Source organism: Pantherophis guttatus, chromosome 3 (assembly GCF_059756535.1).
Source record: "Pantherophis guttatus breed Tessera chromosome 3, ASM5975653v1, whole genome shotgun sequence".
NCBI lineage: Eukaryota > Metazoa > Chordata > Lepidosauria > Squamata > Colubridae > Pantherophis > Pantherophis guttatus.
The window spans coordinates 52,149,408-52,164,205 of record NC_142065.1 but is presented as its reverse complement, the minus strand read 5'-3'; the positions used below and the strand labels follow the sequence as shown (position 1 = coordinate 52,164,205).

At 36.4% G+C, this 14,798-nt stretch overlaps 1 protein-coding gene and 1 long non-coding RNA gene across 2 annotated transcripts in view; one reads left to right on the top strand and one right to left on the bottom strand.

Moving 5' to 3' along the window:
- Positions 1–3,725, top strand: part of MTCH1 (mitochondrial carrier 1) — a 19,947-nt gene extending 16,222 nt beyond the window's left edge. Inside the window, exon 12 of the mRNA XM_060689559.2 lies at positions 735–3,725. Coding sequence (XP_060545542.2) covers positions 735–806 — 72 coding nt within the window. The 3' untranslated portion in view covers positions 807–3,725. The remainder of the gene's footprint in view (positions 1–734) is intronic.
- Positions 1,463–14,715, bottom strand: LOC117664001 (uncharacterized). Its single transcript, XR_004590892.3, has 4 exons — positions 14,579–14,715; positions 13,788–13,853; positions 13,178–13,287; positions 1,463–10,897 (listed from the first exon to the last, which is right to left on the bottom strand). It is a non-coding gene; the product is annotated as an uncharacterized LOC117664001 (long non-coding RNA).
- Positions 14,716–14,798: the final 83 nt, after the last annotated feature.

Below are 14,798 nucleotides of genomic sequence, written 5' to 3'. Positions count from 1 at the left end.
TCTATTCATCAGTCATAGCAAGAACTTGAAACTGATTTTACATTCAATATAAATCTTCCAAAAAATCCCACTGTGGTACATTTGAGAATTCTCTCGTTCTAGTGGCTTTCTGGCTCTCATAACAAAGAAGCTGTATATTTTTTAAATTGAGTTTCTATAAAACCTTTTAAATACCACTGTTCGGAACCGAAGAGTTTTTGATTCCTTGTCACTGAACCTTGCTCACTTAATGTCTTTGTCGTGCTGCCTAAAAGGAAAATAAAGAGTGTCTTAAAAGCTTCTAAATAGCTAGTGTGGAGAATTATTATGCCCTCATGAAGGCTTTGGGAAGCTTCCATTTGAAATCCTACTAGGAATAGAGAAGAAACAGATCAAACACTAAAATGGGATGGGGGGGGGGTGGAACCAGGGGTTGCCACTGAAAATAAATTTGTGAATCATGTGAATTGAGTCTCTAGGCAATTTCTTTTCCCTGGCTGACATCATCCTGTAATAGCATTATATTTGCTTTCTTTCATCAATATTCAAAAAGTTACATTTTTTGTCCAGCCCTCCGCATTCTTTTTAAAGATATATATTCCCATGCTCGCTGAGCCTGAAGTTTCATTGCCAGGTATTGTGGTCTCTCTGTCCCTGTGATTATTGCAATCCCTGTGATTATTGCAATTCAATCGGCAAGAAGTTGCAACAGATCTTAAACCATTTTCTATAACATGTTCCTCTCCTTTCTCCAGGGGCAGCTCTTCAGAGGTTCCAGTCTACTTTTTCGTAGAGCATCTACACCAACAACTTTTTTCATTGACTAATTTCATTTGGCAGACAGAAGCAAACTTAGATCCTTGTAGAAGAGACTCTAAAACAGTTTGTTTTTACCATTCTTTTTCATTTGTAAAATGGAAGGTTTTCAGCAGTAAGAACAGCTCATTTCAGTAAGCTTGACAACAAACAGTTCAGATATTTCTGGCCAGATCTTGCCTGCCAAACGAAGGGGATAGTGCTGGTCAGGCCTTGGATCAAAGGGGCAGCCCAAATAATAACTTTTCAGGTTTTCAGGCATAGTCATGGCTTTGCAGGATATAAGAAGCTGATTTATATTTTCCCTTAAATAAGATTTAAGATGGAATGCATATTCCCCCCTTTAGTACCATTAGAGAAAACAGCTTAAACTTTATCTCTTTATCAGTTTTGGGTTTTGCCATGTTATTAGTTTATATATTAAATCCAACTAATGTTGGAATACCTTTCATTCCTAACATTTAGCAAAACCACAAAAACTCTTAATAGTGAATTTTTTAATCATGACGTGTATAAACCTGATTGTTTAGTTTTTATAATATCTCTAGGCAGCTTATTTTGCATTATCTATTTTTTTAAGTTAAATATTTGACAAAGGCACTTCTTAAGTGGGACCTTAAACCCTAGGGTAGAATGGATTATATACATGGATCTATCCAAAAAAAAATTTATTTTTATTTTTTATTTAGTATTGATTACAACTTTAAGCTTGATACAGGTAGTTCTCGACCACAATTGAGACTAGAATTTTCGTTGCTAAGCAAGGAAGTTATTAATTGAGTCATGCCCAGGATCTTTTTGCCATGGTTGTTAAGTGAATCATACAGTTGTTAAACAAATTCAGCTTTCCCTATTGACTTTTCTTGTTGGAAGCCAGCTGGGATGGTTGTACATGGCAATCACATGATACCAAAACTGGTTGCCAAGTCTCTGAATTTTGATCACCTGACCATGGGATGCTGTGACAGTTATAAGTGTGAGGACCAGTCATAACACCTTTTTCAGTGCTGCTGTAACTTTGAACAGTCACTAAACGAATGTTTGTAAATCAAGAAATACTGTATGTTGTGATTTAGGAAGAATTCTGTGATAATGAAAACTGGGCTGCAGAGCCCTTAGTACAAGAAAATGTTGTGTATGTATGATAGTTGAGTTGTGGTAGTTCTCATGTCATACAGAGACATTCCAAATGTCAGACAGAAGGATTTTTGATATTAAGATTCAATACAGCTGCAAAGATAATACATCTGACAATAACAATTATCATACCTATAAGTCAGGATTTTGGGGTGATTTCTGACCAAAGTAAAGTAGTAAGAGCCAAGAAAAGGACTTTGCTGAATACCATGAGCAGTATTTCTCCATGTTGTATAAATATGAAATAATGTTGCACTACATTACTGATTTTATTTTTAATAAATGCTTGGCTGGATAGGGATGTCTCCTGCAGGTAACTTATTCCAGCTAAGCAGCATTTATAATGTGAACACTTAACTCATTAGATCATAGTTAGCTTTTCTAGTATTTACTTCAGACTGTAAGTTTACTGATTCAAAATTCACTAAGTTAAGTTGGAATGACTTTTAGACAAACCGCTACAGGATTGCACTGTTCAGATAGTTTTTACTGCTTAGCTTTTCCTAATGTTTAAACATTTAAATGTTTAACATTTAAACAACTTGGCCTTACTTACAATTCCTACAATCAAATTACTAATTATATTACTTTTCGCTACAAGGAGATTTGTCAATTAATGTGAGTCCCACTTTTAGCAGCTTTGCAAATAGCATAGTAAATTTATATTTCTGGTGAAGGAATATCTTTTTTATCAATTAAATATTCTTGCCTGCTGACAAATTGTCATATTCAAATTACTTACTCATGTGAATAGTCTTAAATAGAGCCAAAGGAAGACTGTGTACTGTAAATGAAAGTGAGAATTCATGTGGCTTCAGTTCTGAATTTTATACAGTTAAATCATGCATATCACAAAGGTAAGAAAAAGCTATTTTCAAATTGCAGTCATGCAGAAGATACCACAAAGGGAATATGGGAAATATGCTGCTTTGTCTTTTTGGTCCTATTATTAAAAACCTCAATTGATGTTGGTCATCAGGAAGCTTGACTAAAGAATGAAAATGTAACATTGGGATTCTGAAGTACACTAATTCACTGTGCAATATTAATACTGAAAATGCTGCTTAGCAAGCTGTATTCCAGCTTTATCTATACACAGAAGAAAGTCTTGTTTCCATTTAGTGTTGCTGTAAATAGAGCCGGTGATTCCATCCCACTTAACTTTGGTGATAGGTTTTATGTTTTCTGCATGTGTGTATGTATTACTCAGTAATTCCCAAATGGATCTGAGCTGGCTTCAGGAAAAGTGCTTTCTGGGTCAGGAGCCAAGTGCATTAATTTTGTAACTTTCATACAGTGAAGTATGGTATGTCTATTTTGTCATTGTTTTTCTTGGTTTTTTCTTTTAACCCAGAAAGAAAAAATGTTCACAATCTCTCACTTCAGAAAAGTTGTAGGAATTCTTTAAAAGGGATGAAATTTGTCTTCCAAATATAGTGGCCCAGAAATTTTATTTTATCATCATGATCTTTTGAACTGATATATTTGTCCTGATGATTTGGAGATCACATCTGAAAAACATATTGTGTAAGCATTCGGCACAATTAAGTGGGGAACGGTTTTTATGGATTCTAGAAATGCAGGTGCTTCCATGGCTTCTGATCTTTGCCAAAATTTTAAAGTTGTTTATGTCAACATAAATGTACAGTTACAGCAAATTAATTCAAAGCTTACTTGACATCTGTTTGAAAATAAAGTATGAAAATGACCTCAACTTAATATTGCTTGTTAATATAAATAAGTAAATTAATTTAAATCTTATTTGACATTTGAAAAATAAAATGTGAAAATTATCTCAATTGTGTTAATATTACTTGTTAATCTAGGTAGGTTTGTAGTTTTTACCTATAAATACAGCTAGTCAAGGAAAAATTTGCACATTTGAATCTAGTTCCTTCTGCCTCTGATATCAAGTGGAGAATATAAAATCCAGGTCTAATCGAATGAATAATATTGTCCAAAAGCAAGCAAAATTCTTTCCACTCTATCCAAGTCATCTTAAAATGGTTCTTGTCTCTTGTCCTGAATTAGATATCATAGCTGATGGTATTGTTTTAAGATAAAGATAAGTGAATACAGAATACAGGCCAAGAAAGTGAAATTTTGAAGGCATTTTTTTCCCTAAGTAACAGGGCAGCCTTTTTTCTGAAGTTCTTTAGCAAGTAACTTCTAGAATGTAGATTATTTTAAAGAGAATGATGATATGTGGTATCTTGATTAGGTTGCAATATTCTTTTAAAATAAGGATTGAACTAGTAGGCCCTAGTTCTTATTTTATTCATTTATTTATTCTTATCCGTGCTATTTTTGGACAAAATTTATCTAAACTTAAAAATCTCTTAGCGTGCTTTTAGTTTTGTCAAAGTTGTTAATCATAAAATGTGCAAATTGAGCTCACCCATGATGTAGAGTTATATTTATATGAGTCAAAGCTAACTACATGAACTACTTATCTTTTAAAGATACCAGTTTATGACATACTTACATAGATTAAATGCTTTTATAATTAGGAATACTATTCTATTTATATTTACTCTGAATTAAATTCTATTGACTACAATATGAGTTGCTCCTATGAAAGCACATACTGTTACAAGCCAAGTATGAGCTGGTAAAACCCCAATGAAGGTCATACCTGTGTCATGTAATGACTCATTAACATTAGACAAATTATTGTCTCTTAGCCTCAATCAGTATCCACTTTTTCAGTCAGGAGAAAAGTGACATACTTAATGAACAAGGTCACTGAAGGAATGATTAAATAGGGATTACTAAAAGCTCTGAATAGTACTATTCCATAAACAGTATTTTTTTTTTAATAAATCTGATGGTGGTATTACCCTTCTTTAACTGGAAGATGATTATATACCTATAAAAGCCATATTGATTTTTAAATTAGACTATACAGGTGGTATTTTTTCTTTCCTGTGCTGTTTGAGATTTCTTATCAGGCTGCTAGCTTCAGACTCATGACAGGCTATGACTAGATACAAGGCAGATTCATATGGCTAGTCTGAATGTTCCCATACTTCTCCCAGTCTGTTCTCAGAAGCATTTGATATATTTTACAATCTGCTTCAGAGATGATGCATTTGTTTTTTTGCCAGATCCTATTCTTGTTTGGTTGAGAGAGGAGGGATATATCAGTTTCTGCATTTTTGTGTTCAGTCAGCTGGCAAATTGCTGACTGATTTGGTTGTACAACTGAGTAGTGTATTAATAAGACAACAGAGAGCAGACGGTATGGATGGTTTTTTTAAATTCAGCAAAGGTACAGAGTTACTCAAATTCAGAATGCGATTTCAGATTCAGAACGTTTTCAGATTCATTCATTCTAAAGCCATCAAAAGGTTATACAGTATTGTTTATTAAGTACAGTACAGGGTTTAAAATGCAATTTAAAATAATACAAAATATTGTAACTATTTTAATTTTTAAAATATGCAATTTTAAATTGAGAATCAAAAGTTAAAATATATACAGTAAATTATTTAATAAATAGATATGAATTATCCCTCTGGCTCTGCAAGGGATAAATAATGAATTTACACAGTTACTAAGCTACTGTAGTATGGGTTCATAGTTAACTAGGATTGCATATAGAATGCCATTGAACAATTTCTGAATATCTCAAAGCTATGTGGCAAGAGGAAGCCTTTCGGATAACTTGGATCTTAAAACTCTACTACATTCCACCAAGAACTTGGCAAACAACTTGGATCGAGCGGTTCTTTCTAAAAACCCAGCTGTGCTTGTGGTAGGTCCAGTCCAGACTTTGCTGGGTTGAGGAGGCACCAGAAGTAGAACAGTACCTCAGATCTACTAAAACAGGATACATGCAGCTGAGAGCTCACTTCCTTCTGATCGTTTCCTATTTTTAGCATAATACAGCTGTTTTGAATTTTGAGAACTATTTCCTTGAGCAAAGTTACTAAGTACCTCCCATTTTGTAATTCTTCAGTCTTTCTCAGTAGCAAACTGTGGCAAGTGGTTCACTTATTTAAAATTCATGGTATATAATTGTGTTTTTCTCTGTATCTTGCATGTGTCTTGAAGGAGAGCATATGCCCATCTCCCTCTTTATTTGTTTCCTGTGTGTTTTATATCTAGTTCCGTTTGGAGATAATGGTATCATCTTGAACAGCAAATGATTTTCCATTTCATCTCTTCCCCCCCCCCATAATGAAGAGACCTCCTGTTTCCAGAAAATTGTAACTGAAAAGTTTTAATCTTTCAGTTTCTCAATGTACGTTTTGATATTTTGCAAGCAGTGTTCTTAACAAAAAACAGAGTCCAAATAAAAGTTTAAAGCAACCATGGCTTTAATTCTTAAAGATGAAATTGGAAAATTATGTATGATGGAAGAAAAGAGTTTAGTTGCTCATCTCCACCCGCCAAAATTCATCAGCACAATCATTAAATTATTTGAAACACTTGAGTATCTATGTCAGAGCAGACCTAGAAAGGTTTATATTTTTGAAGCTTTATACTCAAGCAGAAGCTGAGATAAAAGTTTGAAATTTGTTCATATTACAAAATTTCATTTAGTTTTGAATCTGAGAATTTCAAATTTCAAAGTTAGGTTTTCAATGCAGGTGTTTTCGTCTCAAAACTCAATGGTTCCTGGCATACTTGCATTATATAGCGGCTTGCTTGTTTGTTCTTTTTTAAAAAATAAGATATTAATTCTAAAAGCTGTTTAGCTGCTACCATTTCCCCTCATTGTTAGAAAAAGATACAAAATTTTGTTGCAAACTAATGGAGTGCATTGCAGAAAGTAAAATCCATCTTCACAAGCTTGCAAGATAAGCCCATCTTTACAGATTTGCAATTTAAAATCAACTCTGATTTTGTGAGTCAGGATTTGGCTATATGTACTTACCTGTAAAATCATGCTGAGTAGTTTTAAGATTAAATCTCTCACAATTTTGAGTATTTGTCATTCCTTTGAAGCTTCAGCAGTTTAATGATATCCTTGGATGCTTTTAAACTTTAGACTTTCATTATCATAAGATTACTATAATGCACCATTCATACACACAGCTAATCTGTAGCAAAAAATAATTTCATAGAAGCCAGCTGGAGTCAGGCAATTCAAAATATACATAACTTTAATAACAACCAATGCCACAAAAAGAACATACCCACACAAAAGGAAGGAAATTGGGCCACTGAATTTTAGAGTAAAGCTGAATGGCCACTAAACAGAGTCTATTGGACCAGGAGTGGAGAAATCAAGAAACTTCGAGGGTGAAAAACAGAATGGAGTATCTGGGAAAGAGCAAGACTGGTTGAACACCTAAAGAGAAACTTTAGTCCAGGCCCAAAATGTCAGTGGTGCATCAATATCAAAATTGTGAAATCAAACATTGATACTGATCTGGGGTAGTTGGCAAGCATTTAAGTAATCACAATATTTGACCCATTAGTTTAGGAGTAAATATGTTTTAGATCTATCTTGATTGTCTAAATTTCGTTCTAAAGGAGGTGACAATTTCCCAGGTATAAGGCTCAGGTAGCTTCTCTGTACTGGGTTAGAGTATAGCCTACTGTGCAGAGAAGATGCTTTCCAGTCAGGATAAGAGAGTGTAGGATATGACTGCAGATGATGCAGTGTTGCTTGCTAAACAGAGGATCCATTATTGATGCCGTGGAGCACGCCCTTGGCCTAGAGTGATAGGAATGTTTGCTTTCCTTTGCTCCTGTTGTACAGTCCCAGAGCAGGCAGCACGTAGACAAGAAGACAACAGATCCCAACAGGAGGGGGAGAGGGGAGTAAGCTTCCCACGAAGGGCATGACTGGATTTTGCTATCCATTAATCCCTAGTCTCCTTTCTTGGTGTTTCATTTGGAGGTGACATTAGGAAGCCCATAATCCAGCTCAATCCTTGAATGCTGAATTCAGAGTGAAAGTGGCAGGCATTAAAATCATGTCTCAGTCAGGAGCAGGACAAATTATGTTTGTCCTGCTCCTCACTTGAGAGTTGCAGATATATTTTTTAAAAACAAATTAAGATCTCATAGAAATTATAAGGATAAGAGCAAAACAGAATACTTCTGTACAAAACATATTTAGCTCAGGAATTCCATTTTTTTCTAGAATGAGCCGGTCCATTCTGGAATGGTTCATACATTTCCAGACGTATATTATTCAAGACAGCAAAAAAAAATAATTGAAAAGGTAATTATTTCTTATTATGATAAGTGCACTTCTGGAAATATGTGAACCACATCCAGAATATGTCAGACATCCCATTCCAGAGGAAAAAAATGGCTTGTTCTGGAGCCAACCATTTTATATCGCACAATGTTTTTCAACAAAACAAAACGATTAGAAATGACCTGGTCTAAATAAAATTGTAGTCATTAAAATGTTAGATAATCATTATAGAGATCCAAGTTCAAGTTTCTATATGATCATGGATCTCACTGGTGACTTTGGACTATTAATATAGTCCATATTACAGGGTTTTATGAGGAAAAAATGAAAAATTGTAAATTGTAATAGGAATGAGGTAATACAGCTGAGATGGGCTGTTTTAAGCACAGCAAGAATTAGAAACACAGTTTGAAGTATGAACTTATTTTATTAGATTTTTTCCCCACCTTTATTACTTTATATGTAACTCAAGGTGACCAACATACAGTAATAATATTCCTTCCTCCTATTTTCCCCACAACAACTCTGTGGGGCTGAGAGAGAGTGACTGGCTCAAAGCCACCCAGCTGTTTTTCATGCCTAAAGTGGGACTAAAAGTCATAGTCTCTGTTTTCTCAATAGGGAACCTTAACCATTACACCAAACTATCTCTTAATATCTTAATAGATAGGCACAGTCACAACTCGCATGTTTTAAAACTGCTCCATATATTGGGCCCAATCACAAACCTACCTACTGTTTGTTTATATTAATAGGCAGATGCATGGATCCTTTTAAGTAAGAAACAATATCTAAAATCTATAGATAGCAGCATAAATGAGAACACTTTTCTGCCTCTATTATTATCTAGATCAGAAAAGAAGCCTCTAGTCCACGGATGTCAAACTTGCAAGGTGATGTTTCATGATGTTTTTCCCATTCATGGAGCTGGGGTGGGCATGGCTTATGTGTGATTCATCCGGCCTGTGGGCCGCCAGTTTGACACCCCTGCTCTAGTCTATTAGAAGCTGAACTATCATTTATTGGCTAAGCTGCATGAAGGTGATGGAAACTGAAGGTTCACATTCTTAGGTAAGTGTAATTGAGTGTTTGAAATTATATGTATTGTTCATTCAAAATAGTAAAACTATTTAATTTAATTTAATGCCAAGAATTCTTTCATTTTTCTCATACATACCAGATTATTCTGCTAGACAAAAAAGGAGCAATGTGAAGAAGGTGAAGTGGAGAAAGAGGCCCAAATATTCTTTCTCTCACCAGCCATGCAAATCTTTAAAAATTATTGGTGCATTTCTTACTGTTATTTCTTATTCCTTAAAAAAATCTTATTCTTTATATAGAAAACATTTATCTTGGCTTTTCTGACAATAGTTATTATACGCAATACTGAGCATTACCTCAGTATTTTTAAATGATCAAATCAGTGGTGGGTTTCAAAAAATTTTCTACCGGTTCTGTGGGTGTGGCTTGGTGGGCGTGGCAAGGGAAGGATACTATAAAATGTCCATTCCCACCCCAATCCAGGAAAAGGTGACTGCAAAATCCCCATTTCCTCCCGATCAGCTGAGACTTGGGAGGCAGAGAATAGATGGGGGCGGGGCCTGTCAGAATTTTTACTACCAGTTCTCCAAACTACTCAAAATTTCCACTACCGGTTCTCCAGAAGTGGTCAGAACCTGCTGAAACCCACCTTTGGATCAAGCTATATATGATAGGCTCAATTTGAGGTACAGAATACAGGATATGGACAAGAGTACAAGATGCTGTCTAAATCTGGAGATCCCAAATTCTGATAATTTGTCATGATCAGTTGTGAGAATTTATTTTCTTACAAGGTCAAAGTAAAACATCGTCATGTCATATTCTGACCCAAACAACTAACAGATGGAAATTAGACTTCCTGCCCAAAATGGAGAATTTAGGACCAGTAGGTGACACAGGATAAAGAGGTAGAAAATGTGAACATTGAGTCTACTATATGGGATTTGCTTTTGATAACCCCACAATCATTGTTTTTCATAATGACTTATTAGATCTACTGAAATAAAAGATATTTAACAAACTTTCTGGATCCTTGAGTGCCTGGTAATTGTTTCCAGTCTATCCCATCAGGAGATACTTTGAGATTGGGCAAGCTTGTTGGATGGGGCATTTGCTAAGCATGGAAACTTGGAAAAGTGTCTTATAGGAACAGCTGAAAGATATGGTAGGGCATGCTCTTCAAGCTGGAATGTCAGGGAAACATCACCATATGGCTGACTGGTTTTTGCCAAGCATACATCCTAGACCCTTCCTTGGAGTAGCAGCAGTGGGAAGCAAATTACTCGAATAGGCTATTGAGTCCCTTAATGCAGGGGTCCTCAACCCCTGGTCCATGGCACAGTACCGGGCCATGGCCTGTTTGGAACAAGGCAGTGCAAGCGGACAAGCTTATGAGCATGTAGAGCTCCATTTGTGCAATCAGTGGGCACATGAACAAAACCATCCCCTCTCCCACCACCACCACTGCCAGTCCTCGGAGCCAGAAAGGGTGGGACCGCTGCCTTAATGGGTCTCTTTTCAGTATGCAAAGAAAAGAGGGAGCAGTTGTTCAGCTTTGCAATGAAAAGTGGTTTTTTCATTTGATCCTGATTCCCACTATTTTCATTCTTCTCTCTGGGCATTCTCCTAGTCACAGGGTGGACTTCCTATTCCTTCTTGTAAAAGACTCACTGTGACCATACCCCCACTGTGTTTAGTTTGAACAGGAAACTCCAGGGCAAGGAACTCTTTGCCAGGCCAACATCACAAAGTTCTAGAGCAGTTCTAGAATGAGGAAAAACAACTTTCAAGATCTTAGGTAATAACTGATTCATACAAACTACCTAGGTAACATAATTAATACAGTAACAGTATATTAAAGTAAGACAGAGCATAGGAGTGAGTTTTAGCAAGATTTAAGCATAATACGAAAATAATTTTGTAGAAAAAAACTTCTGGTGAAGATCAAAAGGGATGACTTTCAGCTGTGACATTTGTGTTCTAATCATTAGCAGCCAGTGGCTTCGATCTGGCTTTATTTTAATTTTATTATTATAACTATCCTTCCAAGTAAGGAATTGGTTTTACTGTGTTAAAATGAGTCCCAGTTTTACATGTATTACAGTCTATGATTTGTTTTCAATCCCAGATTACATGTTTTGGGAGTTGTATGCCTTCCAGAGTTAAATGATTGGAGCAGCCTATAAGCATACTAACTAACAAAATAAATCGTATCTCTTTTGTTATTCAAACATTTCAAATGCATTTGCTTTTATGGCTCTGATGGTTGGATTGCTTTTATAATTTTTTTCTCTGATCTGATTTTTCTAATCACCATTTGATTATTTTTTTTCCTGAATCCTTTAGAATTTTTCATGCTGTGAAATTGATGGACTTTTTTTAAACCACAGGATGCCTTCGGATGATGTAAAATATCTTAGGCATTGTAAAAAAATAAAATGGTGACTGCCAAAGGCAGCTGCTTTCACTAGAGAAGCATAAGCCCCATTCTGCCCCAGAATCAGTGATGAATAGGTATGAATGAGACAACAAAAAACCCCAAATAATAGCATTTGTTTCTTAACAAATGAAGACTGAAGCAAATGATTTTCATTCGGTTCAGGTTTGCATTCATTACGAAAAAAATTTGCATCCCTATCAGCAATTCCTTCTTGTTTTATTATGCAAAAATAATGGAGAACAAAATAAAATGCCATTCTGCAGCAAAAACATATAACCCCAAAACAGTTTTTTGCTCAGGTTTTCTAATTGCCAGTATCTTCCTTGATCTTAGAAATTTCACAGGAGTTGTAAAATTGATTTAAAACAAATTGTAAAAAGATTCTGGTCTATTTAGTTTTACTTCTAAAGGAAATTTTATATTGCTTTTCTTTGTAATACTGTACAGAAAAGGGAACCCATCATTTGAAGTAATAAAACATATTAATACAATATTCACATTAGAGGAAGAAATATTTAAAATATTTCCAGATTATCTTCAAATACTTCAGGTTAGGTACAAAGCTGTTTGTCATGGCAGAGCCCAAATTGCTTTGAACCATTTCCATTACTTACTTCAAAGACCAAGTCATTCTTCTAAAAAAAATCCAGAACAGATCATAAAGAAGTGGATGTGTTTAGTGTGCATTTTTTCTGCCTCCTCAAGATTGATATGGACAGTACGCAGTACTTATTTGTAATTGTTGGGATCTCTTTCTCTTAACAATAGCAACCTTACTGTACTCTTCCTGCCAGCTGATGTTTATTAAGTCATGATCCATCTCTATATCTAGCCAAAAACCCCATCCTAGATTAAAAATGGGGAACGTTGCAAGCCAAGAAAAGATTGATGGCTTTGTTGCTGGCATCACAATTTATTCCCAGTGCCACAACACCAACCATGTAGTATGATTGGTTATATTTTCATGACAATGAAATCTACCTTACGGAATCATAACAGGAGAACTCAAATAAAAAAGAAGATGTTTGCCTTCATGGAGACAAGGAAGGAATAGGAGTAAGAAAGCTGACCATTTCTTTTTCAAATACAGATGTATTCAAATACATGAATACTGTATTCATTTACATGTTGCTTTTTGTCCAGTATACTCAATATGGCTTAGAGTTTAAAATGATCCTAGTGCAGAAATATCCCTGGTGTTATCCTGTTTTTGAACATGGATTCTTTTAGCCCAAAATTGGTAGGTGTGCCTCTAGAGGGCTCTGCTTGGTTCCAAAGGCTGCTGAGCTGTAACAGCGGCCATTTGTCACCAAGGGACATCACTCAGTCCAGTTAATTTGGTCAGGGAAACGTGCTCGTAAAGCTTCGCTACATTTCTTTCAAGCTGGAGAAATCAATTCTAAGCAGTTTGGATAGGATACAAGAGGCCCAGATATAAAGGTCGCCGGTTGGGAGGGAGAGAAACTGAGAAATTGCCAGGTTTTGTTACAGGATTAAAGGCATTTTTAAGGATCCTATTTTTCTTGTTGATAGGAAAATATGGGACTGTCTGGTAGGAAGAAATATATAGCTATAATGTTAGGTAAAATGGCTTCTGTTCTTACCCCAATGGGTGAGAATCATATGTTACTGGAAAGACTTTGTCTGCAACCATGATGCCCAAGAATATTTCAAAATAATTTTTTCTCCATATAGAAGGCTTGGAAGTTCACAACTATAGAGAGAGAAACAGTGGGGTGGTTAATGCTACTTTCCTGGCTCGTTTTGGTTCTTTCATTTCTTTTACCCCTTTAATTCTAAATTGCAGGAGCAACATGTAGAGAGCCACTTATGTTGCACCAGATGTAAGGAAAAGCTCCCCCTCATCCCCTTGCTTTCCCTTGATTAAAACATTAGAATTCTTTAATCTCTCTGAATTGAGTTTCTTCCTTAAAAGCTGCCTGTTCTCTTTGATACACCAAAGCAGTTCTTGTCACGCTGCCAAAGGAGGCCGGGAGGAGTGTCACACAGCTCAAACTTTTACAAGCTGAGTGAGCCGGAAAACAAGCAAAGGCACACAGACATAGACAGAGAGAAAAAGAGAGAAAGGGAGACAGAGAACGAGAAAGTGAGAGAGAAATCTTATTTTTAATTTTTGTTTTTGTGACATTTGGCTATGAATGTATTTTTTTTTCTTTTTATTTATTTATTTATTTTTTGTCTGACTTGACAAACCTTTGTGAAACTTGGAAGAGAGGAGAAAATGACGTCACTGCAATCTGGGGGTGCCTTTTGCGCTGCCTGTCAGATCCAAAAGAAAAGAACAGAGCAATAAAACAACGGCTGTCTCTGTCTCCTTCGTTAAACATGGCACTAATTGGATGTTAATTTCTCTTTGCTCTTCTCGCTGTTTGATTGTGAGAACTCGGTTCTCCCCCACCCACCCCCAGCAAGACTCTTGCCAATAGCAGGGAGTCCATACTGTATGTTCCCTCCCAACCGTGGGCTCAAAACAATTCAGAAGCCGGGCAGTATTAAAAATGCAGAAAGGGGAGGGGAGGGAGGGATTGGATTTGGGAGTTTCACGAAGCTCAACATTTTCCATTCATTGTGCTGTACAGAGTTCGGAGTATTCCCCCCCCCTTGTGTTCTGTCCAGTCTCCTTGGCAGCATGGAAAAAAAGAATTAACCCAACCACTACCCAACCCATGTGTGAAACAGCATGTAGGAGAACTAGTGCAGACAAGAAGCTGTTGCTGTCTTTTTCACCCGGGTCACCCTTAAGGGGTGTTTGTGCTTCTTAGCTTGAATTCTAGAGGGTCCTGAGTGCATCTGATTGATTCCTAATGTACATGCATGCACACCCATGCATACAACGGTGCAGGGGGAAAAGGTAAGTTAAGTACAGGGTTGAGGAAGAGCAGGGTGAAATTTACCAAGGGAGATGGTGGGTGGGTGGAGAAGAAGAAGGGGAGGGGAAGAAGCAGGAGGGGGTGGAGGGTAGAAATGTGGGAGTAAAGTCCTACCTGGGATCGGTGCCAACTTCCTGCACAGGGCTGCAGACCCGCAGCTTTGAGCAACCCACCAGAGGCGACTTTTCTCTCTTGTCACGATTCCAAGAGGCAAGGAAGGCAACAGGAACAGGTACAACAGATGTAAAGCAGCCTTGTTTGCCAGGGTGTTGGTGGGTAAACCCTCTTCTCTACTCCCCCTTCATTCCCTCTCCAATCCTTATTGCAGACAGCT